The sequence below is a fragment of the Lates calcarifer genome, linkage group LG14 (assembly GCF_001640805.2).
Source record: "Lates calcarifer isolate ASB-BC8 linkage group LG14, TLL_Latcal_v3, whole genome shotgun sequence".
Classification (NCBI taxonomy): domain Eukaryota; kingdom Metazoa; phylum Chordata; class Actinopteri; family Centropomidae; genus Lates; species Lates calcarifer.
In genome coordinates this window covers 9,984,566-10,004,217 of record NC_066846.1, presented here as the reverse complement: position 1 = coordinate 10,004,217, position 19,652 = coordinate 9,984,566, and the positions used below count along the sequence as shown (strand labels likewise).

The 19,652-nt window shown below is 39.9% G+C and overlaps 3 protein-coding genes across 5 annotated transcripts; 1 reads left to right on the top strand and 2 right to left on the bottom strand.

Annotated features, from left to right (window-relative positions):
- Positions 1–1,120: 1,120 nt before the first annotated feature.
- On the bottom strand, positions 1,121–10,423 carry LOC108890906 (tetratricopeptide repeat protein 31). Of its 2 annotated transcripts, XM_018687974.2 has the most exons (18): positions 10,240–10,423; positions 10,033–10,055; positions 8,605–8,671; positions 8,246–8,487; positions 8,045–8,125; positions 7,885–7,953; positions 7,603–7,788; positions 6,739–6,903; positions 6,577–6,640; positions 6,410–6,500; positions 6,156–6,297; positions 5,447–5,551; positions 5,078–5,177; positions 4,604–4,853; positions 3,780–3,854; positions 3,573–3,675; positions 3,255–3,370; positions 1,121–2,181 (listed from the first exon to the last, which is right to left on the bottom strand). In XM_018687974.2, the coding sequence occupies exons 1-18, from the start codon at positions 10,262–10,264 to the stop codon at positions 2,103–2,105; spliced, it is 1,983 nt and encodes a 660-aa protein (XP_018543490.1). In that variant the 5' UTR covers positions 10,265–10,423; the 3' UTR covers positions 1,121–2,102. The 2 variants fall into 2 exon arrangements, with proteins under 2 accessions (XP_018543490.1, XP_018543492.1); XM_018687976.2 differs by lacking the exon at positions 8,605–8,671 and having other exon boundaries at positions 10,240–10,417.
- A 346-nt stretch (positions 10,424–10,769) lies between these two features.
- mfsd8 (major facilitator superfamily domain containing 8) lies at positions 10,770–15,767 on the bottom strand. Its single transcript, XM_018687977.2, has 12 exons — positions 15,333–15,767; positions 14,975–15,057; positions 14,539–14,582; positions 13,990–14,230; positions 13,768–13,881; positions 13,527–13,671; positions 13,378–13,436; positions 12,890–12,998; positions 12,639–12,773; positions 12,442–12,545; positions 12,092–12,318; positions 10,770–11,960 (listed from the first exon to the last, which is right to left on the bottom strand). Exons 1-12 carry the CDS (start codon positions 15,389–15,391, stop codon positions 11,754–11,756), a joined length of 1,527 nt encoding a protein of 508 aa, XP_018543493.1. The 5' UTR covers positions 15,392–15,767; the 3' UTR covers positions 10,770–11,753.
- Positions 15,768–16,677: 910 nt separating this feature from the next.
- Positions 16,678–19,019, top strand: LOC108890912 (butyrophilin subfamily 1 member A1). Of its 2 annotated transcripts, none has more exons than XM_018687985.2 (9): positions 16,678–16,899; positions 17,070–17,126; positions 17,308–17,670; positions 17,767–18,051; positions 18,159–18,248; positions 18,361–18,405; positions 18,506–18,529; positions 18,694–18,732; positions 18,832–19,019. In XM_018687985.2, exons 1-9 carry the CDS (start codon positions 16,896–16,898, stop codon positions 18,882–18,884), a joined length of 960 nt encoding a protein of 319 aa, XP_018543501.1. In that variant the 5' UTR covers positions 16,678–16,895; the 3' UTR covers positions 18,885–19,019. The 2 variants fall into 2 exon arrangements, with proteins under 2 accessions (XP_018543501.1, XP_018543500.1); XM_018687984.2 differs by having other exon boundaries at positions 16,679–16,899; positions 18,691–18,732.
- The last annotated feature ends 633 nt before the right edge of the window (positions 19,020–19,652 follow it).

Below are 19,652 nucleotides of genomic sequence, written 5' to 3'. Positions count from 1 at the left end.
AGCTGTCAAAAGATGATCTTCATAAAGTAATGAGATGTGGTGTTCAGGTGTAGCTCAGACAGCCATGTTGTCAGCATGCCAGTCTTGTGTCCTTTCATACTTTGATGATATCACTCTCAATCCACAGATTGCCTCATGGTCGGTTACATCATCAAACGCAGCACAAACAGGTAATTTTACAACATGTTCAAGGCAGAAATATCTATCTTGAATGCAACTTATCTAGATCTCTAAGCAAAACATGCTCTACTTTAATATAAAATATTTATGATGTTATTAATTAAGTATCAGCAAATTAAAAGCTGTGCTGTTGTTCCAGGTGCTACAGAGGAGGTGCACCGTATCCCGCTCAGGACTCCAGCTCAGCGCACCATAATGGTATGTTTATAATTTAATTTTTACATTTCTATTAGAAAGTCACGCTGTAGTTTCCATCGTCTGGGAATGATTTCTGACAGTCGTCCATTTCGTTTACCAGTTCACTGCAGATCCAGTGCCTTGCTTGTGCTGCCATCTATTGGCTTGTAAACCCGAGGATTACATTTAGAAAAAAATATTTAATCACCTCAAATTCAAAGCTGGATTACTGCCTGGACATAGAGGGCAAATGTACCCATGGATCTTGAAAACCCCAGGTCCACTGTTAAGTCAACTAGTCTGCCATAATTTAATTCTCTGAAATTTTTTTAAAGAACTACAAGTTACTCAATACATCAACCAAAAAGTCACATGCTCCAGGGTTGGATCTGCAGTGGTCTGTTTTATAGAGGGGCCCATTTTCAAAGTGTTATCTTTTATTCATTAGTTTAAATCCCATGTCCATCAAAAGTCTTTTACAGTACCATGTTGTATTAGCTAAAGGTTTCTATCCATGGTTAGAATGCTGGAGGACATTTGCCTAAAATGTTTGGATTATAAAGTGAGGTACACCGGAGACAATTTATTTGATTTGTTAAATGTTAATGGACTTTTTAATGGACTAATTTAACCTCAATGCATCTTGTGTGCACATTCTTAAACTCATCTCAAACATGCACCAGGTAATGTTAACAGTATGTATTTTAAAATGTGAGCTGGTCCCTGTCAGTTAAAGACAGGGTTTAAATAATGAGACAGGAACTGTGAAGATGAAAGAATCTTTAATTCTTGAATTAAAAAAAAACTCCATAATACATGAAGGCAGTTGAATAAAAGAACATAGAATATGCCAAACCATGATCAACCACAGTCAGTTTAACAGTTTATAGGTATGCAACAAAACAGTGCCTGTTGTATAATGGAGGCTTTTAACAATTGTTTACAGACAAATTGGATTTTGGTGTATTAAAGCTACAATGAGTAATAGATACAGGCTGTAAATGTGAGGCTCTTGTAATACCTTTTTGTAAATTTCACGATAGGTAAATAAGTTCAGCATCATTAATAAGGATACCAATAATGATTTCTGCATCTCAGTATGTATAACAAATGTAGAAAAACAAACAAACATTGAATTGGAGAAAAAAAGTAGTACTTTTTAGGAGCTAACGTGATTACTGGATTTTGGGGCCCAGTGTTAATACCATAATAGGAATGAAAAAAAATTAATTGAACACATTTATAATTATGTTAGCACTAAACCAAACCAGCTAAAGTTGTGGACTATATTTTGTTGTAAACTTTAGAATCTGTTAGATGAATGTTCTCAGTTTACAACAAACCCTCAAGTAAATATGTAAATTACAAAATGATATTCCTTCATAATTATATTTAAAATACCAATAATAACAGTCCTTTTTATACCAGTAAGGCTTTAACAATCTTGGCAGCAAAAAGTTTTTGTTAATACCTGATAAGGTTTTTACTTTTGGTCAAAAACACTGTATAAGATGTTCATCTCTTTAGATAAGTTAGAGTCATTTCTATTGACTAATACAGCCTCTCTTAAAAAAAATCTACCACTAAACATTGGTTTGTGTGGTCCACTAAAAACACAGATACTACTTCAAGAGAAGGCAACGTCTACAGGTACCACTGATAAATCTGTGCTAGACAGTATAAGTGATGCTGCTTTTATTCAGATATTTCAAACCCAGTGAAGCTCTAAGGCACCTTGTTTCCTTTCAGTTGTTGTGGCTGCCTTTGTGGTTGGAGCCAGGTCTATAAGAGCGAACAGGTCTTCGGCTTCCAACTGCATTATACCTGTAAACGGATACACAGGTATGTTGAGTAAGATGCCTGTATTTTATATTTAAGTAATATCTGCATAGCAACTACAGCAAATTGTAAAGGAATAGTTTGACATTTTCTTTTCTTGCTTAGAAGATCAGTAGCAGTCATGTGTGTCCATAAAAGGATAATGATGGTATTTTTGAACCTGGGTATATTTCTCATGTTTTGGGTGTAGATGATTTATGAGGACAAAAATCTTTGGAATCAGTGCAGTATTAAGCAAGAACCACCACAGCAAATAGCTGCTGCAGTGTAATCCAATTTTTCCATGTAAAAGAACAAGACCTAACCCTAACCCTAACCCTACCCACAAAACAGCTATTTCATCAAACCACATCAACAAAAGCTTTCATTTTACCTTGCAGAATACAGGAGCTGCTGGAATAGGTATAAATGCCACACAAGTACATAAACAAACTAAATGATGGAGACGGTGGTATTCTGTAAGGTAAAATTCCTGCTTAATAAAGAGGCCCATCTCTGTAGAAATCCTATCCAAAATTGTATCAGACACTTGCAAAAACAAGCACTCTGGTGGCTGAATTTTTCACACTAACTTTTTTATTGTTCTTGCTCAGTACTGCATAGATGCCAAAGATTTGTGTCCCTATCAAACACTCACACCCAAAACCATAGTAAAGTAGTAAGGTAACTGGCTTAGCATAAAAGACTGGAAGCAGTGTGTCTGACTCTCTCCAAAGTGAGAAAAAACAGTCTTACATCTGAAGCTTAGAAATTAGCACTCATTTGTTTACTGCATACACAAACAGAAATGTAAAAACGACAACTAGTGTTTATGTGCTACAACTGTTTCTTGGCATCAGTCAGGAACAGTGATGTCCAAGAATTGGCTACAGCACGTAAGGGACTAAGTTCAGACAGGGCCAGTCATTATGCTAAGCCAAGCTAACAAAGCCCTGCTCCAGGTCTGTAGTTACTGCAAAGGCGTGACTGGTATCAATCTTGTTGTCTCACATTCAGAAAGAAAGTGAATAATGTTCAACTGTTTTTTTCCAAATTAAAGTCTGGTATAAAGCACTCACCTCATATTTTCATCTTGCAGGTCATCAGCCTTGAGAGCAGATTTTGAGATGCCCATGCCATGAGGAATCCTGTCGGGGTATCTCACAGCTATCTTGATACCATTCAGCTCATAGCCCTGAAGAAGTGAGAAAGGTCATTTACAGGAGAAATACATTTCTGTAGGCAATAGCAATACTTTGTCTGTCTTGGGAAACTATTTTGTATTATTATGACTATTGTAAAATCCTCTAATCACTGAGCAAATATGTTTCAAGTGAAGCAGACAAAGGCATGTTGTAGTCACACAGTAAAATCTATTAAATAAAGGAGGTACTCACATGAAAGCGGCGGATTGCCTCATCACAATATTCTTGTTTTGTGAAGTTTACGAAGGCACATCGTTTGTAAACCAGAACCTTCACACTGTAGACAGCCCCAGCCCTGCAGGAGAAGACCAGGTGTGTGAGTACTTCTACACAGCTGAAGGATCCGTTCACAATGGCCAACTTTAAATATTAACATTTAATCATTAAACATTCTCTTACTTGCTAAACAGGTCAGTTATGGCAGACTCAGATACTGGGTAAATCAGGTTTCCCACCCAAACTGGAAACAGCTCCCTGTCGAAAGAAAATATTGGTTATTTAAACATGTTTAAACAAAAACAAAGTTGACAGATTGATAAGTGACACAAGCTATGCACAGATCCTGATTGTTTTGTAAGAAACAACTTTGTAGCTAAAAACACCATCATTCATAACACACAGTTTGAAGTGCATGAAAGCATTCAATGATTTTCTGCTCTCTTGGAATATACTGTCTAATTAGAGGTGAAGCAATACCAATAACCACACGTTCACTGTCTGCATAGTACTTAATTAACATTGTCCAATGAGTATTGATCAAGAATCATCCAATTAACATTCAATTACACTGGCTAATATTGGTATCCATAGAATAAATATTTAAAGTTTTAGGTATTTATGGAAAGATTGCCTCACTTCAGTATCCTCAGTTCAATATTTTGCTCTGCACTGGGTTAACGGTCAAAGTAGTCCCAGAGATGAGGAATCATGATGAACTGAGCTCAACAGTTATGACACTGAATTACTGTCAAATGCAATGTGAGACATAACTATGGATACTTTCAAGGACAGTGTGATAAATATTCATTACTGTGGGTAAAAGGTTGAATCACAGAACGTAAGCATTTTAACCATGGTATCATCATCTACAGTGATTTGTTATAAATATGTAAAGCAGCGTGTTAGTTTTGTTAAAAAGTTGTGTTGAGCCTTTGTTTAACGTCACTTTCAAATAAAACACCTTGACATTTGAAACACTGCAGTGTGACTGAGTTTATACTCACGGTGGTGGTTGCCTGTCGTCATTGACGCTCTTCGTGGCCTGATTGGGAATGGGCTTTGGCTGACTCTGGACATTTGACATATTCTGAACTGGGCCTAAAGGTTTGTTCTTGAGTGATGGTTTTGATCTGTCCTGGGAATGATGACGATAAGAGGGAGCAGCAGAAGCAGGGTTTGTGTTGGCTGAAAGGACTGGAGACACTCCGCTGACATTCACTACTTGAGCTGGTGGGAGATTTGTATTAACAGCTCCTGAAAACATAAGTTTAAAATTAGCATGGTGTACACATACGATAAATAATTTAACGCTAAAGTTCCCTTGCAATGAGCTGTCTTAAGTGAGGCTGAAACACAAGCTTAGGAAATGTACTCTACACAAGTGAGCTATAACAATACAAGGCAATTTTCAGTTCCTCTGATGCATGACAGCTTCAGTCAAATTCCTGATAGTAAATCACAGATGTGGAGACACTCACCTGGTGGATGGTTTAGTGTGGACAGCACCTCTAGCGCTTTTTTAACTGTCCCATGAATAATTAAAGCATTTGAGCTCTGCTCCCGAGAGAAACCATACTCCTGCAACAAAACCCAGGTTAAAACACCTTTAGTGAATCATTATCTCTCTGTCTGGCAGCAAGTTCAAAGGTATCAGTGCCAGTAAATTTGCTTAACCATAAATTTTAAACATATTCTAACTACTGAAGTGATAAACAACATTGTGTTTTGTGTAAATACAAAAAAATTTATGTTGTTACATGTACAGCATTATAACCATAACCATTAAACCATTTTCCCTCCTATCTCCCCCATTAGTGACTGCACAAACACACATTACTGTTACGCACCATTAGTTGTGTTATCTGCACCCGCATTAGTTCCTGGGCAGCTTCTGCATATGAACTGTCCAGTTTGAGAACCTCCCTGAAGGCTTGGGCAGCCTCCTCATACCTCTGGAGGAAGAAGAAGAAAAAAGAAGAATGAGGGGGAAAAAAAGATTAGCTCTGCTCTCCTCTCTCTGCCTTGAGACTAAATCACAGTTCAGACTCATTCACTGTCATGCTGCTGGACTAATCAGCCCAGTTATTAATGTTTACAGCAACAGCTAGTCAAAACAAGTCTGAGTAAATAATGTGAGCCCAGTGTAGCTCAGTGACACTTAGAATTAATTCAGTAGTGTTGCAACAAGGCCAAAGTGATCCCAAAGTCACCCTAACCTGAAATGATGAGGGTAAACAAAACAATGGAAACAGTCAGGAAAAAGGACTTCAGCTTAGAAATTACTTGTCACAGCTGCAAACACTGCTGAGAGGTCATATTTACAGAGACAGTTTAATATAGCAGGGTAAAGTCAACACTGTCCAAACATACAGATTAACTGTATGACATCTATATTTTCTATAATTTAAAAAAAAAATTATTTTGCACTATTTTGTCTACCCCAACATACATACCTACAAGACATAAACTACTGCTTAGTCACAACAATACACAGCATTTAATACAGTGTGTATATACTGTATACAGTCGGTGCAGATTCCATAGGAGACCATTTACCTTTAAACCAGCTAGAGCTCTGCCCTTCCTGAACAGGCCTTTAACCCAGCCTGGACAGATGTTGAGACACAGCTCTGCATCCGTCAGCGCCTTCTCATATTCTTGCATCTTTTCAAAACAGAAGGAACGATTGCCAAACAACCTGCAACCAAAATAACAGTTTTACACACTGCGTTAAAAAAAAAAACACAGCGGTGGTGTAAAGGCATGATGTGTAAAGTTAAGTGTGAATGAAGCAAAGGACATGTTCTTACTTAAACTCTGTAGGGTTGTACTTAATTGCATCTGTGAAATACTTCACAGCCATATTAAAGTCTCCAGAACTCGCAAACTCATTTCCGATAACTGTAGGAACAAAAAAATCTAGCTTTATTTTTGTTTATCCATCAACACATGTGGCTGAGAGATCTATGAAACTTACCTGCAAGCTCAGTACTTATTTTTATATTATCTTCAAAGGTGGGGGTGATAGATGCAGCAGAATCCTGTTCAGACAGTAAGAGAGAAATGAGATGAGCAACAGTATCTCACCGAAACAGTAACTTTTAGTTTAGTTTCTGTGTTTGTGTGCAGGATGCCTCACCTTCTTTTCAACCTCTGGGTCTTCATTAGGTTTGTCAGGCAGAGTTTTATGTTCTTTAACCGGAATCTTCTTTTTCTCCTTCTTCTCAGACTTGGCTTTCTGCTCTGATTTACGCTTGGCTATGAGAGCAGCCTTAGTAACAAAAGTACTTGTCATATCCAGTTCCTTTATTTGAAAAAAAAAAAAAAAAAAAAACCCCAACTGTTAAGTGGTCATTTGTCACTAGTTGCACCCATAAGAGTAAGAAAAAGTATCCTAAAAAAAATCTCTTTTCCTGTAAAACATAAAAATATTCTTGATGATTCATCTTGAGTTCAGGGGCAGTTGCATATATTTATCCATCTGATTACATTTCCACATATGGTGATTGAGGTCTAATTTATTCATTTCAGCCTTTTCCCTCCAGCTGCTGTAACAAGGCAGGTGAGGAGGTCCTCTGCAGCTCCATCCATCTCTATACCTGTGTCTTCTTTAACTGCTAAACCACACCCACTTTTTTCCAGTTATCCAATCACATTTGAAGGACTTCTGTGAATTCCTGTCATAACTAAACCCTGTGCACACATTTAGCTACAGTACAGAAAGTTTTACTTATAATTCTGTTGTTGACTTTGGATGTATGGGTAACATGAGAAATTTTTCTGGTCCAAGATTTTAATAAAACCAAAGCAGTGAGAGTACCCTGCACTGTTAAACACTGATGCTTTGCAGAGTTATATCATGTTAAAATTTAGGGCATGTAACACTCAGATAAAACATGACACTAATATTAAAGTCAGTAATCAGTTATGGTGTTGTGACAAACTTCTTTCTGCTTAATCATACTGTAGGTGTATGGACTGCAGTGATAGGAGTGCTTGGTACCTCAAAGTCACACGAGTCATCCTTGGTGTCGCTATCTTCATCACTGGACTCGTCCTCGCTGCTGTCGCTGCTGTCTGTATCTTTAGCTGAAGCCGACTGTTTAACACCGGAATCTGTATCATCTTCAGATTTGTCATTAACTGCTTTACTCTCCTCTGCCTCAGACTCCTGTGTGTTGTCTTTTCCCTGTATGACAAGCAAAAAAAAGGAAACACACCTGTTAAAAATTCAGAGTGCAGCTTGATGACTTTGCTTGGAGACTCCCTTTGAAATGCTCATTACCTCTTCACTTTTTATGGAGTTCTGTTTTTCCTTCTCCAGCTTCTCGCGCTGTTTTTTTGCCTTCCGTTTCTGTCGGGCGAGAACGTGCAAACATTTACCTTCACAATTTTGCCATTACTCATTCCTACAACATCCTCCTCTTGGAGACAATAGTACCTACCAGTTTCTTAAGCCGCTTCTTCTCAGCCCTTTCTTTGCTTTTTTTCGTCTCTTGTATTAATCTGGTCTTTCCCCCAGTATCCTGCAAGAGCCGCAAAACAAACATCGCACAGATTTCAACCATCTGAACTCTATAGAATCCCTTCACATCACAATGAGGTCATCTAACTTGGAGAGGCAGATAAAAGAAAAGTGGACTTACGCTCTCTTTTGCCTGAACTTTAACAGAGTGCAGATGAGGAAGGTCACAAGCTGATGAGTAATAATTCAGAGGAGGCTGACTAACAGATCTGGATGACCTTGTATGGTTCCCACTAAATCCTCTATCACTTCTCATGTCAGAGAGCCTCGGGTATCCATGGAAATTGCTAGGATTGTGTACCCAGCGGCCCATTCCAAAGTCATCATCACCTGTATCATCTAGGTCATCGCTGTATTCCATACCTGTTGAGGAAAAGACTGTTTTAATGCTTTGTTGAAATATGTATTATTTCAGAGATAAAACCGCTGCAAACAGACTCAAGTGTGTGTGTAGCAGATGTGCAAAACGTGAAATCCTACCAAGAAGGCCACATCTTACAATCCTTTGAAAACGAGGACGTCCCTCAAACATATCCACAACCCTTTGCTGGACAGGAGACAGAGAAATGTGAAAGTCAGTTCCACGCAGTTGCTGGCGAGCACCAGATTAGCCCTGCACTTTCAGCCTTGAAGCTTTCATTTTCCTACATTCAGGCCCCAGCAAATAAAAAAGGCTGGTGTGTTCCCAAGGATATCCAGTGCAGATACTGACTGTGACCCTGAGTTAAAGTGAGCTTACTGACACAGAGGCTCTGCATCTTTAAGTTTCACTTTCCTTTACCCTGAGGGAGCTCTGACACACTGGATTTACATCGACAGCTGTGCTACTTTGCTTTCTGAGGCACAACTGAATGCATGTGGTGAAACAGGCTCACTTTACATAACTTTCAAAAGAAAGACAATCATCCAGACACTGCTACCAAGCAGGTGACACAACCTTTTACAAGGCTTTATAACAGTGTCAGATAATATAGTTTTCTAAAAAGGTATTGTGGAATGTGAGTACTGAAGGCATGATACAGCATTATTTTTATGAATGATGCCTTCTGTGGCGTGTTTATATCATGTTCCACTGGCATGCACAAGGAACAACATGCATGCCAAGGCCAGACTGCAGACTGTAGAGAGTGGTAGCAACTGTAAAAGACAGTAATAGCCCAGTTAAAGAGAAGATAAACAATGCAGCATGCAACAGAGAGAAAGGGGTTGCAAATGTTTTTTGCTGCATCTCTTATATGTTCTGGTGGAAAATACTGCATGTAAACAAACCTGTTCGTTTGCAATGAAAACTCTGTGTAAGTATCAACTTTATTCCCAACAGTGGGTTTCTTTCAAAGCTTTAAATGGAGGTTCAGTAAAACGTGTCCGGAGAATTTGGAAAACACAAACACTGTAAAGACACTTCGGGCTTTGTGCTATTTCTGCGAACCAATAAAAGCTGCTATTTGACAGAAAGAGATAAATAATAATATCGAAATTAACTGCAAACAGGCTGTGGTGATCATTTTCAAAAATAGTATTGCTAATTGAAAAGTTACGACGCTAATTTTCCTCACGTGCGGTAAAACGCCCACCGGCTCGTCATTTAGCATGAGAAGCAGCTGCGCACATTCACAGTCCTGAGTGCAGAGTATACACAGGAAATGACTACGTGCACCGCGTCTCCAAACAGACACGAGTAAACAAGACACCGATCAAAGTTTAAGCTAACGAATTCACTGCTAGCTTTAAAGTACACGCGTGCACAGCGGCTGCTGCTACACTGAGGCCACGTCCCACACACTGACTAAATAAATATTCTCATTATCGCCATCTACAAACCAGAAGTGCCGACATGTGGGCGCTTCCCTGATGACCTGGCTTTTAAAAATACATACACTAAAACAACAATTGAAATGGTTTACTTACGACCATATGAATGTCCGTAAACTCTGAAAAAAGAGGAAGAGAAACAAACAATGTAAAATCCTGCCATGTCAGCGTTTAAATAAAACCAGCAGGGTTAGGAAGTGATTTATCTGTTTTTAGCGACAACTCCAACTAGTACGAGCGAGCTAGCTTGTTAGCTGAACTACCCACCAACTTCTTGTGAGAGGGAAATAAGCATATTCTTACCCGTCTCGTCTCTAAATATCTCCATGTTTAGTTAAACATGCCCTCCCACAGCTTCATACACTCTTAACGCCGGGAGAGTAAGGAACAAAGTTGCATTACTGAACTAACGTTCGCAGCCTCTAACTTTTGCTACATGTTGTCCGCGCGTTCTCTCACTACCATCGCGTGAACGAACAGGAATTGGCTTTTATTAGACGCATGCGCGCTGTCACTACTCCGAGGCAGAGGCCCTTTGCTGCCCCCTGGTGGACATGTGGCCGCATATCTCTACACTATTCTGGCTTTCACGTTAAATGTTATTTCTTAAATTTCACGTTTATTTCATGTAAATAGCTCTTTAGTGAATTTCTTACCCATTTGCCTTGATGTTGTGTAGCTGTATCATTTTAATTTCTTCAGAGGATGTGTGAATGTTAGTTATCATCTTCCATCTTGCATATAAGGGATAAAAAAGCCTTTTCTCACTTGACAGCTTGATGGATCCAGGCTAAATTGGAAATGACAACATTAATACAGTGACACTGAGAATGTAAAATCACATTCAATCTTTAATGCATTATTCAGTTAATCATTAGAACACATACATTCACACATCACTTTCTGAATTATTTCAGGTAGACAAGGACCTGTAGTTGTAAACAACCACAAGAAAAGCTTATAATGGAAATAGGAAAAATATTATCAGTATTTTTCCTTTGAGGAAAAGTTAAATGTGGAAATGTTTCAAATTCAAATTGTCTCAAGAGTCACATTTATTGCACAACAAGAATCACTGCGCAGTAAAACTGAAATAACAACTGTTGATAGTTTAGTACATTCAGTATAAGGAATGCCAAATCCAGTCAATCAAACATATTTCAAGAGTCAGCACATTTTCTGCCAGTAAAAACTAAATTAACAATTTGACAGTATTTGTTTTCAAGTACCATTAATTAGGTCATGGTTGTTTACATGGACTGTTCGTGTGCCTGTGGATTTCAAAAACTAATTTCATAATTCAGTGCATAGCCAGTCTGAGAACCATCTCCTATTTTGCAAATGCTTTGATCAAGTGGCCTCTGTTTTCATATATTTTAGAATTAATTTATCTTTAAAACCAACAATTCAATCACATAAAACCTGTGCAGTAATTCAGTAACAAATGTTTAGTAACTTGTTGATTTAAACTATAGTTTGTTTGATGTCATGCCATGCCCCCACCACATACAAGGCAATACATCCATGTTAATGAATGTGTGTCACATGGCTTCTTTCACAACGGGTATGTAATAGTGCAGCTGCAGTTCTAGCTCCCTTTGAACTCAAAGCGATGCAGCCATCTTCGGTCAAGTCATGAGGAAAAACCTGGCCTTATCTCTTCGCCTTTGAGTTCAAAGGTCAACCCTGAGTTACAAACTCTCAAAGGCTTAAGTAGTTACCACACTGTAAAGTGAGTAACAGCAACAAAAAGCCACCAGGATTTTTAAAAAGTCCTGGAGAATAAAAGAAGGAATCAGTCTCTCCAGTGGTAATCGTTACTCTACAGTCCTTCCGTGTCGTACAGAAAATGCTATGAGTCTGTGGTAAGCAGAGCTGAGGAGGATGATGGCCCCTACCACCATACCGCAGATGAGGCTGAAGGCCCAACGAGGTCCCAGGATGGTATAAACCTGCGAGACAAACACAGGGCCCAAAGTCCGCGCACCACTGCCAGAGGCTGTCAACCACCCCATGTACACACCCTGCAGAAAGCGACAGCAAACACACACATTATAGGTTCTTAAGCAATGCATTGAATAATTTATGACACTTCAAAATAAAACAACATCTTGTTTATTAAAATAACACCTCCATTACCCGACAGTCTAATTACCTGTGGCTTGGGTCCCAGGATTTTGGAATACAGTGTGTAGGACATGACATTGCAGGCTGGGTATCCCACCCCAATCAAGATGTCAGATGAGATGTACTGGGCAAGGTGTATTGCAGGGGTGTACTGACACCAGGTCTGTTCATACGGGCAGCCTGTTGGCTCCAGAGAGCTGTTGGAAGCTATTGTGGCTTTAGATACCTGACTGACCAAGGAGTTGTTTTTGAGGTCTATATTTTGTAAAGAGAAAGAAAACGTGTTAAGTGTACATTGAAAGTGGCATTCAGTTTGTAGTAATTAATCACTTTAACAGAGGAAACTGAAACAATCTGTGCAAGTAAAATAGTCCATACCTGCCCACTGGATTTTGGGGTAATGATTCCCCCATGGAAGCAGAATGAAGAAGCCACAGAATATAATGGCCAGGCCTGCTAGCAGCACCGGACGATCCCCAACCCTGGAAGGAAGTGAACATTCCTTGTGTTAAACCAAATTCAGGTGAAGTGAGACACATTTTTATTTAACAGCTGCATGAAATGAGTAAGAGTACCTCTGAGAAGCCACTTTTACAACCAGAAAAACAAGGATGGATTCAAATCCAATGCAGCAGATGATGATGCCATTGTATAAAACAGCTTCCTTCCTTGTCCATGCGAACATGTCCATGGACAGAGGCGTGGCAATTCTGAAAAATCATAAACGTATACAGTCAGGTCTTGAAAATATATGTATATAAGTTAATAAGAACTGTCTGTTGCATTCGGATTTGACTGCTTATGTACTCTGGAATAAAATACATACGTCTCAAAAACAGCAAAGATGAACATGACGACGAAGAAGAGGACGTTGGAGGTCAGGACCGCCACCTGATCGATGGGTTCGTCGCTTTCTTCGATAAGATCCACTCTGTCTGCAGGAGAAAAGAGGAGAAGGATAAAGGCTTCAACCAAGAAATGCTAATATTCTCCAACACATCCTGCTAATATATTTTGTCTCACAAGTCTCACAGGCCAGGAAATGGGCTGCCTTGTCTAATGATCTGTCTGCTGAAGATGTCACACACTGTCCACTACACTTAATAGAAATGTGATCATGCCTGAACCTAAGCCATTTTGTTTTCTTAAGGTAATTACCTACTAGGTGCCTGCAGCAAAGTCATTTGTATACTGTGCCACTACTTGTTCATAAAAAGTAAAACTGTGAATTTTTCATTAATTTGTATACATCTATTCTGCATTTGTCTTTGATTAAAAGCAAATATTTAAAATAAAGATTAGAACAATACATACCTTCTGATGTGTAGTTGATGGCTCGAATGTGTCTTCCATCGTCATCAACACGGTGCTCTCTGTTAGTAAGAGTTGAGACAGCTCCTGATAAATATCAGTGATGAGATTAAGAGATGATTTTTGACCACTGAGAAGCATGAAAGCCTCACCTCAGCACCAAGAAGACCAGCAGGATGTTGACGAGGCCAAAAGCTGCAGCCAGTAGAGCTGGAGCAGTGTACATGTTGAGCTGCAGGTCTATGATCTTCACTGTGACACCGTGCTCACCAATGAATGACAGGCATGCCTGAAGAGCTGCCATACAACACAACAAATACATGTCAATTTAAAACCATGTGCCCTGCACTCCCAGCTCTGCCAGTATACTGTGCAGGTTATAGCCATCTTTACCTGGTCCCAGGATGAAACCTAGGGCCTGACAGGCACTCATGTTCGCCATGGCACTGGTTCTCTCCTTCAGTGATGTGGCTCCAGCAACATAGGACCTCACCACAGCAACATTGCCTGCCACGGAGAGACCAAAGCTAATATTAGGATATGTGTGACACTGATCACATCATAATATTATAGAGCAAAGGCATATATATACAGTTTAAGAATCCCGCACATCACCTGCTCCGAACCCCACAAAGGCTCTGGACATGAGCATGTGGAACTTGTTATGTGTCTTGGGCAGATACACGTAGGCGTAGTAAATATTGGCTGACAGGTTGATGAAGATGGAGCACACCAGAGGCTCCCTGCGAGGTCTGTAATTAGACCACAGGCCAAAAATGGGCGAGGCCACCATCTGACCGAGGCTGTAGGCCGCCACCACCCATCCCAGGAAGCTGGCATTTGCGCTATCATCAATCTGTATGAAAGACAGATGAAAATAAAAAATGTTATAGCATGAGGATGACATTGCTACAATGAAAATACTGTATATACGAGTGCTATTATTGATGCATGCTGTTACATTAGACACATGGCCAGGATGTCTCAGTGTATTTAGAACTGCTTACTACTCAGTTTGACTTTTGCACAGGGAAAGTGCAGGACTTCTGCTAAATCCAAAATTTGTTTCCCAATGTTCTTCTTTGTGGCTTCTTTCACTTCCTAACTAGCCAAGTCTGACTCTGAGCCACTAAAACACCAAGAAAAATGCAAAGTCATACTCACCTTTTGCAAATACGGCCAAAGTGATGTGATGACAATAGTGAAACCTGGAAGGGCACAAAAATAATGAATATGGTTTGCATTTGGTCAAAATTCTAAACACAAGCCAGGAAATTACACAGATGCATCGTATTCAGGGTGAGAGGACTTAACAGGAAAAAAATTACACATAGAAGCTATTACTCTTTCAAGGTGTTTCATGTGTCTTTTGTTTAAGATGAATAATGTGATTCTGTATGCATTGCTGAGTGGACAAATATGATGGTTAATACTCAGAAACCCAATAAATAGATATGATATGTTTTAGTGATTCCGTGTTTCCCATTGGCTTGTGCTTCTACAGGATGTCAGATGTGTCCATCCAGAGACAGGCCAGTTGAGACCCTCATGAAGTGTCTCTGCATAAGTGTTGAAATCTGTAACACTAAGGCATCCTCACCCACACTGCTGAGAAACATGGTGAAATACATGACTCGGATGGACCTCCACCGACTCTTGTAATCTTCATCCTGAGAGTCGTCACTGCACACAGGCAAAGGAGGACAAGGCAGCCCAGGTGATTTGAGGTCACTGATACAGACTAGTAAACAAGACAGGCTAACACACGAGAAAACCGATCTGACCCAAATGGTTTACATAATGCATGGATAACATACAGTGCAGTGTTAGTAATACCATTGCCCCGGACGACCTGCTTGGTCAACAATGCACATACAAAGCTCCCTTTTGTATGTTTACTCATCTAGGGTTACAGTGGCTAATCCCTCCAGTGTGGGGCCACTGAGCTCAGCACTCACCTGCTTGCATCATCCCTGAGCAGAGGGGTGGTATCGTCACAATCATCAAGTTGTGACATTTTGGTTAAAAACAGCAACCCAGAAAATATGTGAAGTTTCCCCGGACTTTGGAGATGTGAGTCAGTGTTGCTATGTCGCCATTTAGCAGAGGGGTCAGTGAACTGGACTGCTAACGCTAACTAACTACAACTCCTCTAAAAAAAACCTCTGGAAAGCTAGCTATCAGCTAACGTTAGCAACTCAAACTAACATTTCACATTCATATAAAAACGTTAGCCTAACTAACTCCACACATGGTGTTAGGTGGAGAAATTACCAACCGACGTCCATAAACACCACAACGCCAGCTAAAAGCTAACAAAACTGGACTATGATACCAGAGACAAGCTAGACTTGTGATTGGTCAAGTCAAACAGGTTTAAACTGCAACTTCCGGGAAAAAATTTCAAAATAAGCTAAAGCCAGAAATATATCAAAGTAAAATTCCACAAAGCACCCTTCGTTGCATAGACAAAAACGTTTTGTAATTTTGATAACGTGCATTGAACAGCCCAAGAGCTGTCTGCTCATTTTCTTAAACCGTGAACGACATTATATTTTTATTTAGAAGCCAACACTGTGAAACGTCCGGGCCCAGTCTGATGTGTGCCGTTTAAGTTGACGCAGCAGACTCACGTGAGAATTCACATACCACATAAACAATCTCGACCCGCGTTGGAACATCTGGCACATCTGTGCTTAACATGAGTTATCTAGATATCCACGCTCAACTTTTAAATTCTTTGTCGAGTTGTTTTAATCCCAGGAAATAACTGGTTTGTTATCTGTGCGACACCAATGCTGTTCTACTTAAAAATTTGATAAATTACAGAAGAGCATTGAAATCAAAATCTCTCATTAAGGCATTATCAGTGTTCTTCTTGTTTCCCTTAATGTTGAACCGATGTGTATTGTGTATGTGAAACTGTGTGTACATTTCTGTTAATCATGCTCTCTTCAAATAGTGATCTAAAACCCAAGGAAACTACCTATTTAAATGAATGATCAACCAACATGTAATTCATGCTGTAAACATACTGTAAGACTCCTCATCATAATCATCACTGCACTATTATTAAACGGAACCTAATCAGACTGTTTATTGACATTAAGCTGTTTGTGGATCTTAATTCACTCTCTGTTCAAAAGGAGCTGAAGAATAAACGTGCATTTGCAGTCTCTGCAGTCTCTAGATTTCCTGTATTGGTGAGCATTTACTGTAAGTCTAAAAATTACAAATAAATACCCATGTGCTCCGCGGGGACCCCGACACACACACACCACCCACACACACACCACCACCAATCATATTTTCCTCGCAAAGTGAAAGTGAAAGTGCTGCAAACGACGGTGGCAAGCGACGCTTCTCATTTTCCCACTTCCACGAGGACAATTGCAGCAAAAATATCCGAAGCTGACTTCAGATCTCTACATCTAAATCCGAACTACGTCCTAATTTCCTTCTCTGAAGACGACACCTCGAGTTGCACCTCGGATATTCGGCGCCGGGATTACGCCACTACAATGGGTAAGGCCGACATTTCAGTCTGGACGTCATCTGTCTATCGCAAATATGATATTCTGATTTTGTTATTACAGCAGTATTGACTTAAACCTGATAACAAGGCGTGGAAACCAGGTGTGCCTCCCTCTTGACGGTTTATTTAATCACTATGAATATTTACGCCCACTTTACAGGTCTACAGATGATGTACCTTTTGACGCTTCTAAGTACATCGTTGTTTAGTGCCTCTGGTAAGTCCCTGTTCACTCTAAACTATCTGTTGTAGATTAATAGATGGAACATTTGTGAGGCAATAATGCATCTTCACTTAATACTGAAGTTATAACTTATTATTTAACAACAACATAATTGAACCAGAAAAGGTTATAAAGACAGAATCCTGACTAATTAAATTTATGTTGCCTGTTGCAGTTACAGGCTCCCCTGTGGTTGTAGTTGGCCCCCCTGTCACAGTGCACCAAGGCCACACGGCCATATTACCATGCTGGCTCAATCCACCACAAAATGCAGAGGATTTGGAGGTACAGTGGTACCGTTCTGATCGCTTTGACAGCCCGATTGTACTTTCATCAAAGAAGTTTGATGCATCCAAGGAGGCTTCCTACATAGGTCGAGTCTCATTTGGGCTGAAGGATGCATCGTCCGGTGGGCTGACTGGAGGTGACGTGAGCCTGAAGCTGGTGAACGTCACGATTGAGGACGCGGGAGATTACACTTGTTACGTCAGCAGTGAACAGGGTTATGACCGAGAGAACGTGAAACTTCATGTGATAGGTGAGTGTCATGAGAGTGGATACAACACACAAAACTACCAGATGGTTCTGCCTTAATATAAATGTTCTTTACCTTCCTCCTCCGCCCCCTTCCTAGAAATGGGAACCCACCCTCTTCTGTCAGCAGTGTGGAGAGAAGATAACTCAGTGCATGTGAGCTGTGAATCTCAAGGATGGTATCCAGAGCCGAAGCTGCGCTGGTCGGACCAGAAGCAGGATCTCACCCCAAAAGTACTGAAGTACAACAATGTCTCCTCTGGTCTTGTGTCAGTCCGCAGCTGGCTCCTAGTCCCCACCTCCTCCGAGGTTTCCTGCTCAGTAGGTCTCCCTGACGGAGAGGCAAAGGAGTCAAGAATGCGCCTGGAAAAACCTGCTAAACAGGGTATGAAGAATTGTTTGTATATCAGTTACATTTTCCTCATTGATTTTCCACACAGAACATTGATGAGAACAAAGGTATAAATACATGATTTCTTACTTTTTATTTAGATTCAGGATTCTCGGCTGGATGGGTGGCCTTCGCTATTCTCCTCATAGCCGCGCTATCTTCACTTGGACTGCTTTTCTACAAAAGGAGAGGTAAATATATTTTTATCAGCTGTCATACAAGAAGAAATGATATATGATATTTTACATTATTGCTTGACTAGTTTCGCTCAATTACGATTAATAATTTTTTATCATTGTTCAGATCTATTGTGTGCCAAGGACAAGTTGGAGAGAAACCAAGCTGAGGGTAAGAAAGACCACACAGTCATATACTGTAGATCACATTTCATTGATAATATGTGTAATAAAAAATCATGGGTTAATGTTTTGTGTTTTTGTTTTTCCAGAGAATGAGAAACTTTTAAAACAAGGTAAGAACTAACTCATCCTGTTATTCTTGATAAAGTCACAACAGGACACTGCAACGCAAAAACTGCTTGTTGTATTGAATTTAAATAGGAGCAGACCATAGTCTGTACTTGCTTGAGTGTGGTGTAGAATACATGTTTACTGTACCTGTTCTGTGTTACAGTAGTTAAGCCAACAGCTTTTGAAGAGGCCAGGAGCTATTACGGTAATCTGCTCAAAATTTTAAAAGAATCACACTCATAAAGAATCACCCCATGTTGACTCTTTCTGATTTGAATCTAATCAAATTTTCTATTTTCAATAGTAAATATTACACTTGAGACAGGAAAATCCATACCTCAAAATCAAAGACACTAAGCTGAGAGACAACATTGGTGCAGAATTTCCTGATGGACTCGATGTTATCCTGTCTCACTGCTACCAAAGGAACACCTGGCTTCTCTTCTGGACAACACTACTGGGAGGTTTCTTTGGGGAATTCAGACCTCAAACAGTCCTGGTGGGTTGGGGTTACAAATGTAACTGGCTTTCCAAGGGAGTGTAGTGTTCCCCCAACCACATCTAATGGTTTCTGGTTCCTGTCCTCTTCTCCTGACAGAGCAGACAGCTTTCAGTTTAGCACAGAACCAAACGTTTTACTGCCTGTCCACTCAAGACCCAAGACAGTTGGTGTGTATCTGAATTATGACAGCGGTGAGCTTACCTTTTATAATGTGGAAGATAAATGTGTCATTGGGTCTTTAACAGCTAAGTTCACAGGTGAAGTCTTTCCACTTTTCAATCCTGGTAAAAATGACAAAGCACCTATGGAGATATTGCAGAGGGAGAGTAGTATAGAAGTGAAAGTAGATGGAGAGAATGTAAACTCAACAGCACATGAGCCTGAACCTTAATATCATCAGGAACAGCAGTTGTAAGAAAGCAAGGTTAGACACAGAGGATCTAATCTATTTCAGCATTGTCCTCCTGTACTGCTGAAAGGGACACGGTACAAAATCTGCTGAGTGAATGAGATGTCACTGTAATGTTCTCCCCAACCACCCAACATTTTTGAATATGTCATATTAAAACCGAAATGACTCTTTTCAAAACAGCAAATAAGCATATTTACCAACATAAGTGTCT

Coding starts and splice junctions, on each gene's coding strand:
- mfsd8 (XM_018687977.2), bottom strand. CDS start 15,391: ATGTCACAACTTGATGATTGTGACGATACCACCCCTCTGCTCAGGGAT. Junction 15,058..15,332: donor CTCAGGGATGATGCAAGCAG/GTGAGTGCTGAG, acceptor GCCTGTGTGCAG/TGACGACTCTCAGGATGAAG. Junction 11,961..12,091: donor TCCTGGGACCCAAGCCACAG/GTAATTAGACTG, acceptor CGCTTTCTGCAG/GGTGTGTACATGGGGTGGTT.
- LOC108890912 (XM_018687984.2), top strand. Junction 18,052..18,158: donor GGAAAAACCTGCTAAACAGG/GTATGAAGAATT, acceptor CTTTTTATTTAG/ATTCAGGATTCTCGGCTGGA. Junction 18,530..18,690: donor TGAGAAACTTTTAAAACAAG/GTAAGAACTAAC, acceptor TCTGTGTTACAG/TAGTTAAGCCAACAGCTTTT.
- LOC108890906 (XM_018687974.2), bottom strand. CDS start 10,264: ATGGAGATATTTAGAGACGAGACGG. Junction 7,954..8,044: donor AGAAGCGGCTTAAGAAACTG/GTAGGTACTATT, acceptor CTCGCCCGACAG/AAACGGAAGGCAAAAAAACA. Junction 2,182..3,254: donor CTGCAAGATGAAAATATGAG/GTGAGTGCTTTA, acceptor ATCCGTTTACAG/GTATAATGCAGTTGGAAGCC.